Source organism: Coregonus clupeaformis, chromosome 15, assembly GCF_020615455.1.
Source record: "Coregonus clupeaformis isolate EN_2021a chromosome 15, ASM2061545v1, whole genome shotgun sequence".
NCBI classification, from domain to species: domain Eukaryota; kingdom Metazoa; phylum Chordata; class Actinopteri; order Salmoniformes; family Salmonidae; genus Coregonus; species Coregonus clupeaformis.
Window position 1 is genome coordinate 35,159,695 of NC_059206.1, and position 24,176 is coordinate 35,183,870.

Below are 24,176 nucleotides of genomic sequence, written 5' to 3' on the forward strand. Positions count from 1 at the left end.
GTGCAGTAGTCTGATAAAACACCAGAGCCTACAGGAACCACTAAATCAATATGAGTCTGGAGACAGCAGGAGAATGTGGCGTATAAATTAACTGTTGTGCCTGTTAAGCGTTATGCTAGCCATCCAAAACAGCCTTAACCCTTTCGGGGTACTAGCTGCTGAGGGTTGTGGGTGACTCTCAGGGCTACGGCTAGCCCCAGAATGGTGCCTTAGTTCATTAATGTACTGCAGGAATTGGAGTCTGAGAGGGTTTTCAATTGGCTTGTTTCATGTAACCTAGAGTCGTAACTGACCTCTCACTCTAAAGAGAATAACTGAAGTTTATCGAGTTAAATTAGTTAAACCACCTGCTTTAGAATCGCACATCAATTAATGTTTGATGCTAGTAGACAAATTATAGTTTACTAGCTACAATTTCCATACACTCTGCTATTGGGTATAATGATATACATAATCCCACGTTAATTAGTACCTTCACACTGAGAGGCGGTATATTATGTGGCATAATCACGTTTAATCACACCCTAAGATGTCACTCTGCTCAATCTGTAATGAAACAAGCACCCCAACCAGCTCTTAGCTGTCTTGGCCCATTACTAGTGATCAAAAGCATGGCAGTTAGCGTGTGACTTGGGAGTTGTGCAGTGACTTACAAAGACTGCATTAGGATGCATAACAACTCAGCACTCATTGGCTGCCTGATTCACCAGATGAGATTAGGCAATTTTTCTGGGCAATTCAACTCAAATGCTTCCATACAATAAATAAATTGAAAGTACTTTGAAATGCCTACGGACCCTTACCACATATGTCCCAGTTCTTGCAAATTTACTTTTTTGAAAAGCTACACAGCATGTCCTTCTCTATTCCTCTTGTCTCCATTGAACATGCAATAAGGACAAGCAGCACTCTAAGATCTGAATTAGTAGTGACCTCTATTGAACAAAAGAATAGTGCTGTAAAGTACTTCAGTAAAAATACTTAAGTAGTTTTTTGGGGTATCTGTACATTCCTTTACTTTTATATTTTTACTCCATCCATTTTCCCTGACACCCAAAAGTACTCGTGACATTTCTTATGCTTAGGAGGACAGGAAAATGGTCCACTTCACGCACTTATCAAGAGAACATTCCAGGTCATCCTACTACCTCTGATCTGGTGGACTCACTAAACACACATGCTTTGTTTGGAAATGGTGTCTGAGTGCTGGAGTGTGCCCCTGGCTATCTGTAAATTTAAAAAAAAACAAGAAAAATGGTGCCGTCTGGTTTGCTTAATATAAGCAATTTGAAATGATTTATACTTTTACTTTTACTTTTGATACTTAAGTATATTTTAGCAAATACGTTTATTTTTTATGCTTAAGTATATTTAAAACAAAATACTTTGACTTTTACTCAAGTAGTATTTTACTGGGTGACTTTCACTTTTACTTGAGTCATTTTCTATTAAGGTATCTTGACTTTTACTCAAGTATGAGAATTTAGTACTTTTTCCACCACTGCAATATAAGTACTTCTTCTTTCACTTTGATTTTTTGCCCACTGCAACGCTGCTCTCCTTGCCCGTTAACTTGTCTGTCTGTTTAGAAGCTGCAATTAACTACAGCATATAGGCTACAACGAGAGCATGCTGATGTTAGCTAGGTTACCACTTGTTTCATTTCCCTTTCTCTCCCCTCTTCCTCTATTTCTCAGAGAGAATGAATGCGCCGAGGCGCTCCTCATTGCTTTAAGTGTAATGAAGAGGCAGTGTGTCGGGACGGAGGACACTAACTACCGGTCATGGATCTCTGGCCCCCCTCATGGCTGATTTCACATCCATCTGTGTGAGTGTGTGTGTGTGTGTGTGTGTGTGTGTGTGTGTGTGTGTGTGTGTGTGTGTGTGTGTGTGTGTGTGTGTGTGTGTGTGTGTGTGTGAGTGTGTGAGTGTGTGAGTGTGTGTGAGTGAGTGAGTGAGTGAGTGAGTGAGTGAGTGAGCGAGCGAACGAGCGAGAGGAAAAGTGAGTCACGGAGAGGAGAGTGAAGGGGTGGAATAGGAGAATATACAGTGGGGAAAAAAAGTATTTAGTCAGCCACCAATTGTGCAAGTTCTCCCACTTAAAAAGATGAGAGAGGCCTGTAATTTTCATCAAAGGTACACGTCAACTATGACAGACAAATTTAGGAAAAAAATCCAGAAAATCACATTGTAGGATTTTTTATGAATTTATTTGCAAATTATGGTGGAAAATAAGTATTTGGTCACCTACAAACAAGCAAGATTTCTGGCTCTCACAGACCTGTAACTTTCTTTAAGAGGCTCCTCTGTCCTCCACTCGTTACCTGTATTAATGGCACATGTTTGAACTTGTTATCAGTATAAAATACACCTGTCCACAACCTCAAACAGTCACACTCCAAACTCCACTATGGCCAAGACCAAAGAGCTGTCAAAGGACACCAGAAACAAAATTGTAGACCTGCACCAGGCTGGGAAGACTGAATCTGCAATAGGTAAGCAGCTTGGTTTGAAGAAATCAACTGTGGGAGCAATTATTAGGAAATGGAAGACATACAAGACCACTGATAATCTCCCTCGATCTGGGGCTCCACGCAAGATCTCACCCCGTGGGGTCAAAATGATCACAAGAACGGTGAGTAAAAATCCCAGAACCACACGGGGGACCTAGTGAATGACCTGCAGAGAGCTGGGACCAAAGTAACAAAGCCTACCATCAGTAACACACTACGCCGCCAGGGACTCAAATCCTGCAGTGCCAGACGTGTCCCCCTGCTTAAGCCAGTACATGTCCAGGCCCATCTGAAGTTTGCTAGAGTGCATTTGGATGATCCAGAAGAGGATTGGGAGAATGTCATATGGTCAGATGAAACCAAAATAGAACTTTTTGGTAAAAACTCAACTGTCGTGTTTGGAGGACAAAGAATGCTGAGTTGCATCCAAAGAACACCATACCTACTGTGAAGCATGGGGGTGGAAACATCATGCTTTGGGGCTGTTTTTCTGCAAAGGGACCAGGACGACTGATCCGTGTAAAGGAAAGAATGAATGGGGCCATGTATCGTGAGATTTTGAGTGAAAACCTCCTTCCATCAGCAAGGGCATTGAAGATAAAACGTGGCTGGGTCTTTCAGCATGACAATGATCCCAAACACACCGCCGGGCAACGAAGGTAGCTTCGTAAGAAGCATTTCAAGGTCCTGGAGTGGCCTAGCCAGTCTCCAGATCTCAACCCCATAGAAAATCTTTGGAGGGAGTTGAAAGTCCGTGTTGCCCAGCGACAGCCCCAAAACATCACTGCTCTAGAGGAGATCTGCATGGAGGAATGGGCCAGAATACCAGCAACAGTGTGTGAAAACCTTGTGAAGACTTACAGAAAACGTTTGACCTGTGTCATTGCCAACAAAGGGTATATAACAATGTTTTGAGAAACTTTTGTTATTGACCAAATACTTATTTTCCACCATAATTTGCAAATAAATTCATAAAAAATCCTACAATGTGATTTTCATGATTTTTTTTTCTGATTTTGTCTGTCATAGTTGACGTGTACCTATGATGAAAATTACAGGCCTCTCTCATCTTTTTACGTGGGAGAACTTGCACAATTGGTGGCTGACTAAATACTTTTTTCCCCCACTGTAGGTCCACGTGAACTGAAGCTAATGTTGGCTGTAGAGTGCATCCGTTTGCGAGGGGGTGTGACGGAGAACGAGAGGAGAGGGTACGGTAGAACTTGAAGTATCCATGATGACGGCTGAGGTGCTTATTAGCATTTCTCACCCACAATATCATGTTTTATTATCCGACGTTGGTTGCTTTCCTCTACATGAGCTGATTTGTTGTATCAGTTTTATTGGGTTATCTGTAAAGAAAGTCTCAGTGGTTCTTTAGTTTTGGTCCCTTGGTTTCATGGTTTCCCATCAAGATTGATTGTCATTTTGATTGTCATTTTGATCGCCTGATCCTCATAAACTACTGTTGTCATAAAAAAGTGATGTCTTCCCATCATAGAAAAAACAACCTCATCATAGGCTTCTCTCCACCAACAACTCACCTGCAGCACACACTTGATCAATGGCACCAACTCTTGAGCTTAATCAATGATAGACTTAACATTGACAAGTTTCACTGATACGCTTAGATTAAATCATTCTTCACAGGTGTGGGAGTTAAATGGATTTTAATGAGAGTCTTACGCAAGGTAAACAGCCCTGATTGGTTCATTATGGCCCTGACTTCAGTATTCCTGACGCATTCTCCTAATAACTCTTTAATTCTTAATTTGTTTTCCTCTTTTATGAAGGTGATAAAGTGTAGAGTGTGCTGAGGCTCAGCATGGAATGGTACTCTGGGGTGACATTGCTGCTTCATCATTGTTATATCACGGCTGCTGGCCCTGTCTCATTACCCAATCATTCAAACAACAAGATATTAAAGCTATTAAGCATATTACACAGCATTCGGATCCATCTCTCCATCACAAGACTCATAAATCTCATATGGTAAAGATTGTGGCAGTGGATTGTTCTCAAGGGCAAATTTGGGAAAGTGGGAAAGTTCTGGAAGCAGCAGGATGGAAAAAGAGGATGGACTTTGGAGCTAGTTCTTTCTGAATGCTCATTGCTCTCAATATTAGCGGAGCAGCCATGGGACCCATTATATGATCATTTCTGAGCGTGTGAGAGAAGACTGTCTGTACTATCATACAGTAATTGCATAATATATCTTTGAGCAGAAACTTTTCTTGTTCTGAGAAGTGATATTTCAAAAGCCAATAACACTGTCTTGTAGGCCTATATCATTATTGTCAAATGAAATGGATTGCCAGAGTATACAGTGCATTCGGAAAGTATTCAGACCCCTTCCCTTTTTCCACATTTTCTTACGTTACAGCCTTATTCTAAAATTGATTAAATAAATAAAAATCCTCATCAATCTACACACAATACCCCATAATGACAAAGCAAAAACAGTTTTTTTTGAAATTCCTGCACATTTATTACAAATAAAAAACTGAAATACCTTATTTACACAAGTATTCAGACCCTTTGCTATGAGACTCGAAATTGAGCTCAGATGCATCCTGTTTCCATTGGTCATCCTTGAGATGTTTCTACAACTTCATTGGAGTCCACCTGTGGTAAATTCAATTGATTGGACATGATTTGGAAAGGCACACACCTGTCTATATGAGGTCCCACAGTTGACAGTTCATGTCAGTGCAAAAACCAAGCCATGAGGTCGAAGGAATTGTCCGTAGAGCTCCGAGACAGGATTGTGTCGAGGCACAGATCTGGGGAAGGGTACCAAAACATTTCTACAGCATTGAAGGTCCCCAAGAACACAGTGGCCTCCATCATTCATAGATGGAAGAAGTTTGCAACCACCAAGACTCTTCCTAGAGCTGGCCGCCCTGCCAAACTGAGCAATCGGGGGAGAAGGGCCTTGGTCAAGGAGGTGACCAAGAACCTGATGGTCACTCTGACAGAGCTCCAGAGTTCCTCTGTGGAGATGGGAGAACCTTCCAGAAGGACAACCATCTCTGCAGCACTCCACCAATCAGGACTTTATGTTAGAGTGGCCAGACGGAAGCCACTCCTCAGTAAAAGGCACATGACAGCCCGCTTGGAGTTTGCCAAAAGGCACCTAAAGACTCAGACCATGAGAAACAAGATTCTCTGGTCTGATGAAACCAAGATTGAACTCTTTGGCCTGAATGCCAAGCGTCACGTGGGGATGTTTTTCAGCGGCAGGGACTGGGAGACTAGTCAGGATAGAGGGAAAGATGAACGGAGCAAAGTACAGAGAGATCCTCGATGAAAACCTGCTCCAGAGCGCTCAGGAACTCAGACTGGGACGAAGGTTCACCTTCCAATAGGACAACAACCCTAAGCACACAGCCAAGACAATGCAGGAGTGGCTTTGGGACAAGTCTCTGAATGTCCTTGAGTGGCCCAGCCAGAGCCCGGACTTGAACTCGATCGAACATCTCTGGAGAGACCTGAAAATAGCTATGCCGCGACGCTCCTCAACCAACCAGCCTGAGAGGACCTGCACAGAAGAATGGGAGAAACTCCCCAAATATAGGTGTGCCAAGCTTGTAGCGTCATACCCAAGAAGACTCCAGGCTGTAATCGCTGCCAAAGGTGCTTCAACAAAGTACTGAGTAAAGGGTTTGTATACTTATGTAAATGTGATATTTCAGTTTTGTATATTTGATAAATTGGCTAACATTTCTAAAAACATGTTTTTTCTTCGTAATTATGGGGTATTGTGTGAGGTGAAAAAAATTATTTAATAAATTTTAGAATAAGGCTGTAACATAACAAAATGTGGAAAAAGTCAAGGGGTTTGAACACTTTCCGAATGTTTATCAGATAAGACTTATCATTAAAAAATAAGAAATAGAAGAGGCAAGTAATAATAATATGCCATTTAGCAGACGCTTTTATCCAAAGCGACTTACAGTCATGTGTGCATAAATTTTTACGTATGGGTGGTCCCGGGGATTGAACCCACTACCCTGGCGTTACAAGCGCCATGCTCTACCAATTGAGCTATAGAGGACCACAAGTAAATACTTGATTTGTTTTATTTCTTTATTTTCCGTAATGTCTGCTAGCTATTTCATAGCGCTGAAATATTTCTACCACCAGAATGTCTGGCCAACAATCTGGCAACCCAGAGCTTATGTTATCTTCTTCACAAAAGCTTGTCTGTCTGGCTTGTGTTGTCTGGATGCCCATTTGGGTGCCCTGCCTGGATTGTGTCTGACTGAAAGGTCCAGACAGAACATCTTCTCCCCAGTGTTCCCTCAGTGTTCAGTCTGTGGCAGCTCCTAACAAGCCCTCTCTGCACTACCTTTTGTGCTTCTCTTCCTCTATGAAGGATAATAATTACCCCATTTAGGCCCACATCAAAACACTATTGCAATCCAGGCTTTTTAAAGGCTCTGCACTGCAAAATATGTCACATTTCTGTGTGTGGGACTATGGATTCAGTGGGCTGTGTGTTTGAAATGGGTTTATCTTGTCTGATTAACACATACTCTACATACTGTAGCTGCTAGCAACTAGTCTCAGCCATAAGCAACTGAATTCTGGCAAATCAATGCTGGGTTTTACAGAGAATCTGTATTTCAGTGGAATGTTTTTTGTTTGTCAGTTTTTCCCACCCCTTAATGCAATATACTGCACTTTTGTTAGTTTCTGACAGTTTTTCTTATAGTTTTTTCTTACACCTCACAACATGGACTAGCCTAGACCAATTATGGTATTTCCAATAGGACCATACCTTTAAAGATTGAAACACCTTGGGAGAAGGCATCTGTTTTCAAGACAAAGCAACAGAGGTGGAGTTCATGTCTTCCTGTCTGTGAGGCAAAAACATGGTTCGTACAGGAACATGCTTGGTACAGGAAATATCTGTTGGAAAAATCTCTCTGGTAAGAATTCAGTTTCAGCTTGACTGCGGTAGTACAGGCTGCCAAGTGGTTATTCCCACCGCCATTCGCTACTGTCTTACGGCCGGAGCCTTAGATCTTTAACACCAATCAGAGAAAGTGTCATAAAGAAGTTTGTTACATCATATCTGGCCATTTACAATCTGAGTGACAACCGCATTGAGCGAGAAGAGTGCGAGAGAGGGAGGGAGAGAGATAAATAAAGAGAGAGCGAGAGAGAGAGAGAGTGAGAGAGAGAGAACAATAACCAAAATGAGTATGTAATCACGGTTGAAGTTAGCGTATATATATAATCACGGTTGACGTTAGAGTATATATAATCATGATTGAAGTTAACGTATATATAATCACTGTTGAAGTTAGCATATATATAATCACGGTTGAAGTTAGCTTATATATAATCACAATTGAAGTTAGCGTATATATAATCACGGTTGAAGTTAGCGTATATATAATCACGGTTGAAGTTAGCATATATATAATCACAGTTGAAGTTAGCTTATATATAATAACAATTGAAGTTAGCGTATATATAATCACGGTTGAAGTTAGCGTATATATAATCACGGTTGAAGTTAGCATATATAATCACAGTTGAAGTTAGCATATATATATATATATAATCACGGTTAAAGTACAGTGAGGGTAAAAAGTATTTGATCCCCTGCTGATTTTGTACGTTTGCCCACTGACAAAGAAATGATCAGTCTATAATTTTAATGGTAGGTTTATTTGAACAGTGAGAGACAGAATAACAACAAAAAAATCCAGAAAAACGCATGTCAAAAATGTTATAAATTGATTTGCATTTTAATGAGGGAAATAAGTATTTGACCCCTCTGCAAAACATGACTTAGTACTTGGTGGCAAAACCCTTGTTGGCAATCACAGAGGTTAGACGTTTCTTGTAGTTGGCCACCAGGTTTGCACACATCTCAGGAGGGATTTTGTCCCACTCCTCTTTGCAGATCTTCTCCAAGTCATTAAGGTTTCAAGGCTAACGTTTGGCAACTCAAACCTTCAGCTCCCTCCACAGATTTTCTATGAGATTAAGGTCTGGAGACTGGCTAGGCCACTCCAGGACCTTAATGTGCTTCTTCTTGTGCCACTCCTTTGTTGCCTTGGCCGTGTGTTTTGGGTCATTGTCATGCTGGAATACCCATCCACAACCCATTTTCGATGCCCTGGCTGAGGGAAGGAGGTTCTCACCCAAGATTTGATGGTACATGGCCCCATCCATCGTCCCTTTGATGTGGTGAAGTTGTCCTGTCCCCTTAGCAGAAAAACACCCTCGAAAGCATAATGTTTCCACCTCCATGTTTGACGGTGGGGATGGTGTTCTTGGGGTCATAGGCAGCATTCCTCCTCCTCCAAACACGGCGTGTTGAGTTGATGCCAAAGAGCTCCATTTTGGTCTCATCTGACCACAACACTTTCACCCAGTTCTCCTCTGAATCATTCAGATGTTCATTGGCAAACTTCAGACGGGCATGTATATGTGCTTTCTTGAGCAGGGGGACCTTGCGGGCGCTGCAGGATATCAGTCCTTCACGCCGTAGTGTGTTACCAATTGTTTTCTTGGTGACTATGGTCCCAGCTGCCTTGAGATCATTGACAAGATCCTCCCGTGTAGTTCTGGGCTGATTCCTCACCGTTCTCATGATCATTGCAACTCCACGAGGTGAGATCTTGCATGGAGCCCCAGGCCGAGGGAGATTGACAGCTATTTTGTGTTTCTTCCATTTGCGAATAATCGCACCAACTGTTGTCACCTTCTCACCAAGCTGCTTGGCGATGGTCTTGTAGCACATTCCAGCCTTGTGTAGGGCTACAATCTTGCCCCTGACATCCTCTGAGAGCTCTTTGGTCTTGGCCATGGTGGAGAGTTTGGAATCTGATTGATTGATTGCTTCTGTGGACAGGTGTCTTTTTTACAGGTAACAAACTGAGATTAGGAGCACTCCCTTTAAGAGTGTGCTCCTAATCTCAGCTCGTTACCTGTATAAAAGACACCTGGGAGCCTGAAATCTTTCTTATTGAGAGGGGGTCAAATACTTATTTCCCTCATTAAAATGCAAATCAACTTAGATCATTTTTGACATGCGTTTTTCTGGATTTTGTTGTTGTTATTCTGTCTCACTGTTCAAATAAACCTACCATTAAAATTATAGACTGATTATTTATTTGTCAGTGGGCAAACGTACAAAATCAGCAGGGGATCAAATACTTTTTTCCCTCACTGTATATAATCACGGTTTAAATTAGCATATATATATATTCACGGTTGAAGTTAGCATATATATAATCACGGTTGAAGTTAGAGTATATATAATCACGATTTAAGTTACCGTATATATATTCACAGTTGAAGTTAGTGAATATATAATCATGGTTGAAGTTAGCGTGTGTATAATCACGGTTGAAGTTAGCGTATATATAATCACGGTTGAAGTTAGCGTATATGTAATCACTGTTGATTATATCTGCTGCCATATTTCATCATCAGATGGAGTTGATCCAAGCCGTGACAGTCCCCTCTCTGTTCAAAGTGAAAACACACAGACAAAATAGGTTTTCTGCTGAGTTATTCTGAGGGGTTTGGATCAAAGCATCCTCCCTACTGTGAGACCCAGGGAACACGCACATTGTGATTAAGTGCGTTATTTAAGCAAGAATCACTTAACAACAGCACAACGTGGGTCTGGTCTCTGGTGCTTGCTTACAGTATGTAACATAGTTTCCCTGTCAGTATCTTGAACTTCAGTAGGGTATTGAAACAGTCTGTATCATGTTAATTATGGTCCTTATTGATCTCATGGTCCAATTTGCCAGGTTGGGAAAGAACTCTGCATTATAGCTATCCGTTTGGATATGCAGCAGATCTGGGTTCAGATAGTATTAAAAATATGTTTTGTGTTAGAAATATTATTAGTATACTTTGAGTGTTTGCTTGAGCCTGCCTGAAGTGCCAGATGGGTGGGGTTAACACTTTTGGGAGTATTCCATCAGTTCCATTGTGGCAGGCATGTTCAGCCAAGCACAGCTAAAGTATTTCAAAAATTTAAAATACTATTTTTAACCTGAGTCGGATTTGCATTTGGCTGCAATGAAGTATGCATGCTAAGTATGCATGTTGTTGACTTCACTGATGCCATAAAAGCTTAACATCACCCCGTACCACCTCACGTTCCATTGACTTCTCATGCAGTCAGGTTCTTCATGAGGTACAAGAGAGGAAAGTCGGGAGGATGTAACCAAACAGTAGATGACTCATAGGAGATATGTGTAAACTTGTACATAATCTAGTTAAACATTGCATTTCTACATTAGTACATATTTAAATATTCAAGCTTGCGCCCCGTATTGAGTCTCGTATTATTCATAAGCCTGGCTATTTAAATGAGGTTGTCAGTGTTAGGAGTCGCTTCGAACATATCTACACGAATAACACAAATACAAGCAGCCAGCTACAGAGGAGCAATTCCCGGAAGCTGAAGTGAACAGCAGAGAGAGAGTTTTCAGAGTCAGTGTGTGAGTAATATCCATTTTTTATTATGGTAATGCACCGTGGAATTATGTATGACAGCGGCGATGGTGTACTGTAGCCTAAGGAGCAAAGCAACAAATTGTGGTGTTGTATTCCGGCTGCTAGGTAGGTGGGTGTGTGACAGGACTCAGGGCTCTCTCAGAAAGGGGATGTCTAAATTAGTACACACAGTTTGGGAGTGTTTATCCCTCAGTTACCGCTGTTGTTTAATTCAATGCAAGGTTGAGGCTGGCTAAAAGATATGCAATTCATTCTCCATATAAAAAGCACATCAAAATAACCCCATCTTTTTCATGTGTTTTCAGAACTCGTGTCATTATGCTAAGAGTCAGACTGCAAGGCGATATTGTAATGTGATTCATTTAATATGCATGGCTCCTCCACTATGCTTCTTAGATTTCCCCCTACAGCAAAGGCCTTGGAAGACATGTGGTTAAATGGACTAGATGAGAGAATATAATAACCTGTGATATCTCTGATGGTTTCTATTGGGGCCTGAGTGCTGCTCTGATCCCCCTACCAGAACACGTGGTTTAATCAGAATTCACAACCAGGCTCAGTTGTTCACACAACCATTTGTTCAATGGCTACAGCTGTTGGCAGCCATAGTGATCATTGCCCTCATTCTGCTTTGAATAGTTGCCAGTGTGTGGTGAAGAGACGGAGCTCCTTCAGCACATAACATTGTAAGCCTGTAAGCATTTCATTCACTGTAAAGAAAGTGGTTATGATAAAATAATAATTTTAAGGGCCTCCCGAGTGGCGCAGCGGTCTAAGGCACTGCATCGGAGTGCTTGAGGCGTCACTACAGACCCGGGTTTTATCCCAGGCTTTGTCACAGCCAGCCGCGACCGGGAGACCCATGAGGCGGCGCACAATTGGCCCAGCGTCGTCCGGGTTAGGGGAGGGTTTGGCCGGCCGGGATGTCCTTGTTCCATCGCGCTCTTGCGACTCCTTGTGGCGGGCCGGGCTCATGCATGCTGACTTCCATTGCCAGTTGTACGGTGTTTCCTCCGACACATTGGTGCGGCTGGCAGGGTTGTGTTTCGGAGGAAGCATTGCTCGCGACCTTCGCCTCTCCCAAGTCCGTACGGGAGATGCAGCGATGGGACAAGACTGTAACTACCCATTGGGGACAAAAAGGGACAAAAAGTACAATAATAAATAATAAGGAATTTAAGAGTTCATTAAAGGGTTAGGAATTTGACTTCAGAAGGGTTGGCACAGCTGGGGATATGGGGGAATACATTATTAGATATGTTTTAATAAAAACTTTATATATAATAAAATAGAAGTCATTAATGATTATAGAGTTTGAAGGACAGTGTTCTCAATGTGATCTCAGTTTGCCCAATCGCATGTCATTGGGCAAATTGCTGAAACCTTTTAGGCAGGGCCTAACCTAACGTAGCAGGCATAGTAAGAAGCCTGAGTGCAGCCCACACTTTCGTTTTTCAGGGGAAACGGAAGTTAGATTGAAAATACTGTATCCCTGCCAATGCCGCTAAGGGTGGGTAGGGGCTTATTATATACACAATACAGAGAAAGAGTAGCCTCTAGTGGCCGAGATTCACATTGCACCACGTTGAATCCCCCCTCCTTCTCCTATCCCTCTTTCTTCTCATTAATTCTGTATTAAAGCAGTGTATAAAGAGGTGGTTTTGGATGATTATACACCCATGAGAGCACATCATCCTTCTCCTTGGCCAATATAATTTAGTAAGGGTGGATATTAGGATGCCGGAGCAACACAATTTGGCAATGGATCATTTCACCAATGCTTGGAGGACATCTTAAGAGGGGAATAACTGTAGTGTAATGGAGTTGGAAGATATAACTTACACACACAAACACATACACACACATATAATATGCATTTAAAAATGCTGCACATGATATCAAGGACATTTTCAGGGGTCTTAAACCAGTAGAAGACTTAACTGGTTTAAGGTTCCATGATAGAACTTAAAAGCCATACATATTTGTCAGAGTATATACACTGAGTGTACAAAACATTATGAACACCTTCCTAATATTGAGTTGCATCCCCTTTTGCCCTCAGAACAGACTCAATTTGTCGGGGCATGGACTCTACAAGGTGTCGAAAGCATTCCACAGGGATGCTGGCCCATGTTGACTCCAATGCTTCCCAGTTGTGTCAAGTTAGCTGGATGTCCTTTGGGTAGAGGACCATTCTTGATACACATGGGAAACTGTTGAGCGTGAAAAACCCAGCAGCGTTGCATTTCTTGACACACTCATACCGGTGTGCCTGGCACCTACTACCATACGCCGTTCAAAAGGCACTTAAATCTTTTGTCTTGCCCATTCACCCTCTGAATGGCACACATACACAATCCATGTCTTCTTTAACCTGTCTCCTCCCCTTCATCTACACTGATTGAATTGGATTTAAGTGACAACAATAAGGGATCATAGCTTTCACCTGGATTCCCTTGGTCAGTCTATGACATGGAAAGAGCAGGTGTTCCTAATGTTTTGTACACTCAGTGTATATCAATGTATATTTTACATGCAGATGAGGCTGGTGGGAAGAGCTATAGGAAGACAGGCTCATTGTATTGGCTGGAATGGAATAAATGGAACGGTATCAAACACATCAAAGATATGGAAACCACATTTGATACCGTTCCATTAATTCCATTCCAGCCATTACAATGAGCCTGTCCTCCTATAGCTCCTCCCACCAGCCTCCTCTGTTTAAATGTGATAAAGTAGACAGGTATGTCTGCATCTCTAAATTCTTACTATTATTCATCACCCTTTTCATAAACCCCATATTACTTAGTAATGAGCCATACATTCTCTCTTGGGGCACCATGCAGGTACTGAGAGGGAGTGAGTCTGCTGAATGTGTGTTTGCTCTTACATGACCCCTGTCCCTGACCACTGTGTGTGTGAGTGGCAGCAAGGAAAGGCCAAGGAGAAAGAGCGAGAGAGAAGGAGAACTGCATAGACAGTGTGTGCCTTTCAGTGTGTTTAATTGGTATACATACATTGTTTTCTTATTAAATCCCCCTCCCTGGATATAAAATCAATATGGACACACACACACACACACAGAGTAGCTCTAGTGTGACTGAAGCTGGTATGGTTGCTCAGAGCTCAGAGGTGCCTGCCTGCCTGCCTATATTACCAACAGGCCCAGTAAAGTAGGGATGTGGGAGGAGAGGTAGAGAGAGGAGAAAGAGAGAGAGAGAGAGGAGACGAAGAAGAGAAAAGGAACAGCTCAGAGCCCAGACAGAGAGATAGAGGGAGAGTCACCAGGGAGCAGGCTGAGACAGCAGAGAGCATTCGCTGCACGCTAATCTCATCCGCTCCAAGAGCGTCTCTTCTGCGTTTAGCGAAGGGAACATGCAGGCTTTGGTGGGTGGTGGGAAATGGAATGTCTAGAACAGTACAGCTTCAGATACAGTATGCTATTGAAGTCTGAGGAGTCTTCTGTGTGTGTGTGTGTGTGTGTGTGTGTGTGTGTGTGTGTGTGTGTGTGTGTGTGTGTGTGTGTGTGTGTGTGTGTGTGTGTGTGTGTGTGTGTGTGTGTGTGTGTGAGCGTGCAAGAGCAAAAGGAAGCAATTCAGAGAGTAAAAAGAGTTACAGAAAAAACAAGAGAGAGAGAAATATATAAAGTTGTTGAAATTTCCACATCAACGCGTGGGCCTGCATATTTATAAACACTGCACATACAGATGTAGGATCTTAATTTGAGCCAGTTTGCTAAGGCAGGAAAATAATCCTGCAGCAACAGAAAATGTGAATTATTATGTGGATTATTATTCATTTACATTTTTGTAGGGGTGGATCCATTTTTCGTAAGGGAAAATCAAGTCTGAAATGTAAAAGTGGAAAATATAAATTTCAGAAGCTTTTTTATACCACACTACAAGTTTGACATTTCCTGCATTGCAGTACATTTCTCCGGCAACAGTGTGATCAATTTAAGATCCTCCATCTTGTCTCATTGCTACAACAACTTGTGTTCAACTCAACATGGAAGCCCTTATCTAAATAGAGAGAGTTTGGCCCATTTGGAGGCATGTAGGCTGGGCAGGACAGCTTAGTCTCAGCTCCCCTAATGAACACCCGGGGGTCTGAATGAAACATACAGGACGTAAACACACCATGCTCACCACAGTGGAACACATACAGACTACACCTGTAAGCCTTGCAGGTGGCCAGCTGTGTGTGTGGGGGAAGAAGAGGAGAGGGGTGGGGTTTGTGTGAGTGTGTGTGTGGGTGGGTGTACATCCAATAATACCTCATTCAATACCCCTGTCTGCTTTTTTATGCTGGGATTAAAGATTTTCTCAGCTGGCTAGTAATTGCTGCTCCTGCATTTCAGCTTGGAAACAGCTTTTCACCGACAATATTACTAAAACAACCTATTGTGCAGAGAGGGAAAGGAAGAGCTAGAGAGAAATTGGTAGTGTGTTTTGAAAGCTGGGTTAATTCTCCTCCTTAATCCACCATTATATTTTGTCCATGTTGGCGTCTCCTCCATCATGTTTAAAGATTCGACGAGAGCGAGCGAGAGCCTAATCTCACTAAAGTGGTCACCACTCCACTTCATCCACTTTCCTTGTGAGAGAATGACATCTTGAATATACGAGTGCCACTGTGAATCTCATTCCCATTCTTACCCCAATGTGCCACTTCTCTAATGTATTCAGTACAAAACAGTAACACTTTTCTCCAATAACGAGCAGCAAAAAGTCCTCTCGCTTTACTGCTGCTCTCCCAGCCAGAACACAAGTCCACTGCAAAGTAAATACAGGAATTAATAAGGTGCCTAGGTGGGCGACAAGGACAAAGTCTTGTTTGGGTGTGAAAAATCCATAATGCTTCATATTGTAGGGGCCGTGCCTCTCCGGGTTCTCGCCCTGTGCCGAGCTCCCAGCTCTCTGATTTAATTTGGTAATCGATATGGTTTCGGTGAGTAGCCGGTAATCGTTTTACAGCATCTCCTGTCCTCTGCTTTCCACTGCTCTCTGCCCTTGAGTTTCCTCTGCAGTCCTGGGGTAAAAGGAGGCGGTGATTGCCTCTAACGGGCTCTGCGGTTAGGGGGAAAGCTCTCCTGAAAGTCAACTAGAAGGGGAGATGGAGAGGGGGGTAGAGAGGGGAAGATACTCCGCTTTGCTCCACACACAGTAGACAGTACTCCATACAGAATACATGAAAGTGAGAGCGAAACAGAGAGCAAGAGACCGAGGGAAGAAATGAAAAAGTTAAGTAAAAGAGAAGCTGACCTCTATGAAAGAGGATTATAGTTGTCTTTCTGTGTGTCTGTCTGTAATATTCAGCACAATAGCACAATATGGCCATGAGTATTGCATGAACTGCATCACAACACTCACTTGTGTTTTTCAGTCTGAAACTGGAAGGTCAGATTTAAAGAAGGGTCAATGCATTGGAGAAGTAGAAATAATAATTTATAGGTTAGAGAAGTAGACTGGATTGTGGCATTGGATTTACCTCTCCCTCCTCCTTCTCTCTCACTCCTTTTCCAGCAGAGAGAGAAACAGAAGTGAAGTGGATTCCGTGGCGGAGCTTCTCTCCCTGCAGCTACAGTACCTGTCCTGTTCCCAGTCTGTATCTCTCTCTCCTTCCTTCCTTTAGAGGGTAGCCAACCGGCAAACTCTCTCACACTTCACCAGAGTCAGTCAATTCCCCCATACTACTGCAGCCAGGCAGTGGTCTCTTTTGGAGACTGCCCCTACTTATACCTCTACAGTAGCACACTGCAATTGATCATCCTTGTATGCTGTTGAGATACCTGATCCAACCAGCGAGTTGTAGTACCCTGAGTTTTTCTTTTACCTGACCAGGAAAACCCCACAACATTCCCAAGCCATTTCATTTATCACTCTTGAACTGTATCTATTAGCTTCAACTGTGAACATTCAAATTATTTAAAGCCTCCGTAATCCTTCCAGCAGTCCTTGTCGTGCAAAGCAACATTATGTTGCTTCTTGATAACCCAGACATTGTCATGAGAGACAGGGCCGGCTCTAGGCATAAGCGACATAAGCAGTTGCTTAGGGCCCCCGGCCGATATGGGGCCCATGACCCACAGTCACTCAATTAGCCCATGTCAGCTAACATTTTCTGGATTGGTAAATTAGTCTAGCCAGCTATCTAAACTTGTAGTAATCATGGTCGAATTATCAACCGGGCACGAAGGGCACGTGCCCAGGGGCCCTGACCTCCAGTGGGCCCCCATTGATTTTGTTAGTCACTTTTACTCAGATATCATATTAACATGGCATAAGTCATTGCAAAATGTGTATAATTGCAGGTAATTAACAGTAACCGCACATTTGTCTCTCCGCCCCATGGCAAAATGTGTAGAATTGCAGCAAACTTGCTTTAAAACTGAAACATTTTTTCTGCACCCCATCAAAAGGGGGGCCACTAAAATGTTTTGCCTGCGAGCTGGGGGGGCCCCCCAACAAAATGACACCACCTGTCCCTCTCTGTTGGAGCGTCTGAAACACAGTGGAGAGAAGGGATGATGAATGATGAGATAAGCCACGCTGTCGCACCAGGCACTCTGATGGAGGAGATGAAAACCCAACAGTGTCTCACAGGGCTGACCTATTCTCTCTCTCTCTCTCTCTCTCTCTCTCTCTCTCTCTCTCTCTCTCTCTCTCTCTCTCTCTCTCTCTCTCTCTCTCTCTCTCTCTCTCTCTCTCTCTCTCTCTCTCTCAGGGACAACAACTTCATCAAGGACTTCCCCCAGCTAGCAGATGGACTGATGGTTATACCGTTACCTGTGGAGGAGCAGTGTAGAGGAGTGCTGTCTGAGCCACTGTCCAATGTACAGCTCCTCACAGGTTTGTGTGTGTGTGTGCACATGTGCTAGCCTGCCTCATCCATCTTTGTATACTCATACCAGTGTGTACAGAAAATATCCTGTATGTAACCTATATTTCATAATAAAATATCCATATTTTTTCTCATATGTTCCTTCCAAAGAATGTATAAGTATCTACTTTGTCCAGGATTTACAGTATTTTCCAATTACGGCTGAATTTCCTGTAAGCTCAATACTTAGAAATCCTGCAGCATTCTCTGCTCAGTAAATCCATAGAAGTGACATCAGAGTGCAGGGTCAGCTAGAATGACACTGCTCCCTGTGCACTGTATTGTGCTATTGTTCATGACATCCCTACGTCTCTGCAGTAGGCACACACACACACACATACACACACATGCATATGAACATACACACACCTCTCCAGGCCCTCTAAAGGCTGACACCTGCACCTTCTTCACCTTGTGTTCCCTTCCTATGTCCCCTGTGAGGGCCGAGACTACTCTGTCAGTTGGCTTGATACCGCACCTCAGGACTACTCCCTAATCCGTCCATTAGCTGAATTGGCTGCAGCACTTTGCTCTCCGTTGGCCTGTGACTAGTTCCCAGGAGTGTCTGCTACTCCTCTCCAAACACCACTGGGAATAAAATAAGTGCTTTAGGTTTAAGGGAGGATTTAGTTGTTGTTGTTCTCTTCACTCCTGTGTTCTAATGGCCCTGTGTTGTGCCAGACTCATATGAAAGTTTGGTAATGCAATTACGGAGGCAAGATTGCTCTTGCCTTAATGCTGGAAATTCAATTGGAGCTATTGCGGCCGTCCGCCAGTGATTGCACACTGGGTGGGAACTTTCGTACTAAGACAAATGGTGTTGTTGAAAACAACAGAATGTACACTGTACACGGACAGTGTTTGTGTGAGAGAGACAAAGCTAGCTAATACACTTCAGGCAGTTACAAATGTGCTTGTATAACTCAAACTTCGACACAAATGATCCATAGCTTTCAATGCATGATTAATGTGAAATGTTGAGTTATTTACTCAAATCTTATGAAAAATTGTGGGCCTACTGATATTGTGGAAGTTATTCATAACTATGTTTATGTGTGTATGTCCATTGCAGGTGATGCCAAGTTCAATGAGGCTATGGGCTACCCCATGGTTCAGCAGTGGAGAGTGAGGAGCAACCTGTACAAAGTCAAGCTCAGTGCCATCACCTTGTCTACAGGTATGGAGCAGACCTGGGTTCAAATACTATTTCAAATATCTTTCACATACATTTCGAAGTAAGTATTCAGATATTTTTTATTTGAAAGGACAAGTAGTTGAATGTTGGAATGTATTTGGAAATACACTTGGAAATTGGTATGTACTGTATTTGAAAGTACTCAAATACACTGACTCAAATATATGCCATTTAGTAGACGCTTTTATCCAAAGCGACTTAGTCATGCATGCATACATGTGTGCATACATACATCAAATACACTCCCATGCATTTAACCCAAGTATTTGAAAATAATATTTGAAATAAGTAGGCTATTTATAGGAAAGTATTTTAAAATACTTTCAAATAGAAGTAGTTGATTCAGGCCACATTATTTGAAAATACTTAAGTACACAGAAAATAAGTATTTACAGTGCCTTCAGAATGTATTCATACACCTTGACTTATTCCACATTTTGTTGTGTTACAGCCTGAATTCAAAGTGGATTAAATACTTGTTTTTCTACACACAATACCCCATAATGACAAAGTGAAAACATGTTTTTAGAAATGTTTGCAAATTTATTGAAAATGAAATACAGAAATATCTACATAAGTATTCACACCCCTGAGTCAATACATGTTAGAATCACCTTTGGCAGCGATTACAGCTGTGAATCTTTCTGGGTAAGTCTCTAAGAGCTTTGCACACCTGGATTGTAAAATGTTTGCAAATAATTATTTAAAAAAATTATTCAAGCTCTGTCAAGTTGGTTGTTGATCATTGCTAGACAGCCATTTTCAAGTCTTGCCATAGATTTTCAAGCCGATTTAAGTTAGAACTGTAACTAGGCCACTCAGGAACATTCAATGTTGTCTTGGTAAGCAACGCTGGTGTATATTTGGCCTTGTGTTTTAGGTTATTGTCCTGCTGAAAGGTGAATTTGTCTCCCAGTGTCTGTTAGAAAGCAGACTGAACCAGGTTTTCCTCTAGGATTTTGCCTGTGCTTAGTTCTATTCCGTTTCTTTTTATCCAGAAAAACTCCCCAGTCCTTGCCGATGACAAGCATACCCATAAAATCATGCTTGAAAATATGGAACGTGGTACTCAGTGATGTGTTGTTAGATTTGCCCCAAACATAACTATTTGTATTCAGGACATAAAGTTAATTACTTTGCCACATTTGTAGCAGTTTTACTTTAGTGCCATATTGCAAACAGGATGCATGTTTTGGAATATGTTTTTTTCTGTACAGGCTTCCTTCTTTTCACTCTGTCATTTAGGTTAGTATTATGGAGTAACTACAATGTTGTTGAGCCATCCTAAATGTTCTCCTATCACAACCAATAAACTCTGTAACTGTTTTAAAGTCACCATTGGCCTCATTGTGAAATCCCTGAGTGGTTTCGTTCCTCTCTGGCAACTGAGTTAGGAAAGAAGCCTGTATCTTTGTAGTGACTGGGTGTATTGATACACCATCCAAAGTGTAATTAATAACTTCACCATGCTCAAATGGATATTCAATGTCTGCTTTTTAAATGTTTTACCCATCTACCAATAGGTGCCCTTCTTTGCGAGGCACTGGAAAACCTCCCTGGTATTTGTGGTTGAATCTGTGTTTGAAAGTAACTGTTCAACTGAGGGACCTTACAGATACAGTGCCTTGCAAAAGTATTCATCCCCCTTGGCGTTTTTCCTATTTTGTTGCATTACAACCTGTAATTTAAATTGATTTTTATTTGGATTTCATGTAAATGACATACACGAAATAGTTCAAATTGGTGAAGTGAAATGAAAAAAATAACTTGTTTCAAAAAAGTCTAAAAAATGAATAACGGAAAAGTGGTGCGTGCATATGTATTCACCCACTTTGCTATGAAGCCCCTAAATAAGATCTGGTGCAACCAATTACCTTCAGAAGTCACATAATTAGTTAAAGTCCACCTGTGTGAAATTTAAGTGTCACATGATCTGCCACATGATCTCAGTATATAGACTGATCATTTCTTTGTCAGTGGGCAAACGTACAAAATCTGCAGGAGAGGGGGAAAAAAAGTATTTGATCCCCTGCTGATTTTGTACGTTTGCCCACTGACAAAGAAATGATCAGTCTATAATTTTAATGGTAGGTTTATATGAACAGTGAGAGACAGGATAACAACAACAAAATCCAGAAAAACGCATGTAAATTTTTTTATAAATTGATTTGCATTTTAATGAGGGAAATAAGTGTTTGACCCCCTCTCAATCAGAAAGATGTCTGGCTCCCAGGTGTCTTTTATACAGGTAACAAGCTGTGTGTTCACAGAAGCAATCAATCAAATAGATTCCAAACTCTCCACCATGGCCAAGACCAAAGAGCTCTCCAAGGATGTCAGGGACAAGATTGTAGACCTACACAAGGCTGGAATGGGCTACAAGACCATCGCCAAGCAGCTTGGTGAGAAGGTGACAACAGTTGGTGTGATTATTCGCAAATGGAAGAAACACAAAATAACTGTCAATCTCCCTCGGCCTGGGGCTCCATGCAAGATCTCACCTCGTGGAGTTGCAATGATCATGAGAACGGTGAGGAATCAGCCCAGAACTACACGGGAGGATCTTGTCAATGATCTCAAGGCAGCTGGGACCATAGTCACCAAGAAAACAATTGGTAACACACTACGCCGTGAAGGACTGAAATCCTGCAGTGCCCGCAAGGTCCCCCTGCTCAAGAAAGCACATATACAGGCCCGTCTGAAGTTTGCCAATGAACATCTGAATGATTCAGAGGAGAACTGGGTGAAAGTGTTGTGGTCAGATGAGACCAAAATCGAGCTCTTTGTCATCAACTCAACTCGCCGTGTTTGGAGGAGGAGGAATGCTGCCTATGACCCCAAGAACACCATCCCCACCGTCAAACATGGAGGTGGAAACATTATGCTTTGGGGGTGTTTTTCTGCTAAGGGGACAGGACAACTTCACCGCATCAAAGGAACGATGGACGGGCCATGTACCGTCAAATCTTGGGTGAGAACCTCCTTCCCTCAGCCAGGGCATTGAAAATTGGTTGTGGATGGGTATTCCAGCATGACAATGACCCAAAACACACGGCCAAAGCAACAAAGGAGTGGCTCAAGAAGAAGCACATTAAGGTCCTGGAGTGGCCTAGCCAGTCTCCAGACCTTAATCCCATAGAAAATCTGTGGAGGGAGCTGAAGGTTCGAGTTGCCAAACATCAGCCTCGAAACCTTAATGACCTGGAGAAGATCTGCAAAGAGAAGTGGGACAAAATCCCTCCTGAGATGTGTGCAAACCTGGTGGCCAACTACAAGAAACGTCTGACCTCTGTGATTGCAAACAAGGGTTTTGCCATCAAGTACTAATTCATGTTTTGCAGAGGGGTCAAATACTTATTTCCCTCATTAAAATGCAAATCAATTCATGACATTTTTGACATGTGTTTCTTCTGGATTTATTTGTTGTTATTCTGTCTCTCACTGTTAAAATAAACCTACCATTAAAATTATAGACTGATCATGTCTTTGTCAGTGGGCAAACGTACAAAATCAGCAGGGGATCAAATAATTTTTTCCCTCACTGTATATATAAATATATATATATATATATACAAACACACACCTGTTCTGAAAGGCCCCAGAGTCTGCAACACCACTAAAGTAAGGGGCACCACCAAGCAAGCAGCACCACGAAGACCAAGGAGCTCTCCAAACAGGTCAGGGACAAAGTTGTGGAGAAGTACAGATCAGGGTTGGGTTATAAAAAAATATCAGAAACTTTTAACATCCCAAGGAGCACCATTAAAACCATTATTAAAAAATGGAAAGAATATGGCACCACAACAAACCTGCCAAGAGAGGGCCGCCCACCAAAACTCACGGACCAGGCAAGGAGGGCATTAATCAGAGAGGCAACAAAGAGACCAAAGATAACCCTGAAGGAGCTGCAAAGCTCCACAGCGGAGATTGGAGTATCTGTCCATAGGACCACTTTAAGCCGTACACTCCACAGAGCTGGGCTTTACGGCAGAGTGGCCAGAAAAAAGCCATTGCTTAAAGAAAAAAATAAGCAAACATATGGAAGGTACTAAAATTTAGCTTTTTGGCCATCAAGGAAAACGCTATGTCTGGCGCAAACCCAACACCTCTCATCACCCCGAGAACACCATCCTCACAGTGAAGCATTGTGGTGGCATCATCATACTGTGGGGATGTTTTTCATCGGCAGGGACTGGGAAACTGGTCAGAATTGAAGGAATGATGGATGGCGCTAAATACAGGGAAATTATTTTCAGTCTTCCAGAGATTTGAGACTGGGACAGAGGTTCACCTTCCAGCAGGACAATGACCATAAGCATACTGCTAAAGCAACACTTGAGTGGTTTAAGGGGAAACATTTAAATGTCTTGGAATGGCCTAGTCAAAGCCCAGACCTCAATCCAATTGAGAATCTGTGGTATGACTTAAAGATTGCTGTACACCAGCAGAACCCATCCAACTTGAAGGAGCTGGAGCAGTTTTGCATTGAAGAATGGACAAAAATCCCAGTGGCTAGATGTGCCAAGCTTATAGAGACATACCCCAATAGACTTGCAGCTGTAATTGCTGCAAGAGGTGGCTCTACAAAATATTTGCTTTGGGGGGGTGAATAGTTATGCACGCTCAAGTTTTCTGTTTCTTTGTCTTATTTCTTGTTTGTTTCACAATAAAAAAAAATGTGCATCTTCAAAGTGGTAGGCATGTTGTGTAAATCAAATGATACAAACCCCCAAAAAATCAATTTCAATTCCAGGTTGTAAGGCAACAAAATAGGAAAGATGCCAAGGGGGTGAATACTTTCGCAAGACACTGTAATTGTGTGGGGGGTACAGAGATGAGGTAGTCATTCAAAAATCATGGTAAACACTATTATTGCAACTTATTGTGTGACTTGTTAAGCAAATGTTTACTCCTGAACGTATTTAGGGTTGCCATAACAAAGGGGTTGAAAACTTAGACTCAAGACATTCCAGCTTTTCATTTCTTATTAATTTGTAAAAATTTAGAAAAACATAATTCCACTTCGACATTATGGGGTATTGTGTGTAGGCCAGTGACCCAAAATGTCAATTTAATTCATTTTCAAT

General features: G+C 42.2%; 1 protein-coding gene across 1 annotated transcript in view; it reads left to right on the forward strand.

Annotated features, from left to right (window-relative positions):
• The window catches only part of LOC121582487 (astrotactin-2), a 537,985-nt gene that overhangs the window by 377,310 nt on the left and 136,499 nt on the right, over window positions 1-24,176 (forward strand). Inside the window, exons 14-15 of the mRNA XM_041898306.2 lie at window positions 17,739-17,863; window positions 18,967-19,071. Coding sequence (XP_041754240.1) covers window positions 17,739-17,863; window positions 18,967-19,071 — 230 coding nt within the window. The remainder of the gene's footprint in view (window positions 1-17,738; window positions 17,864-18,966; window positions 19,072-24,176) is intronic.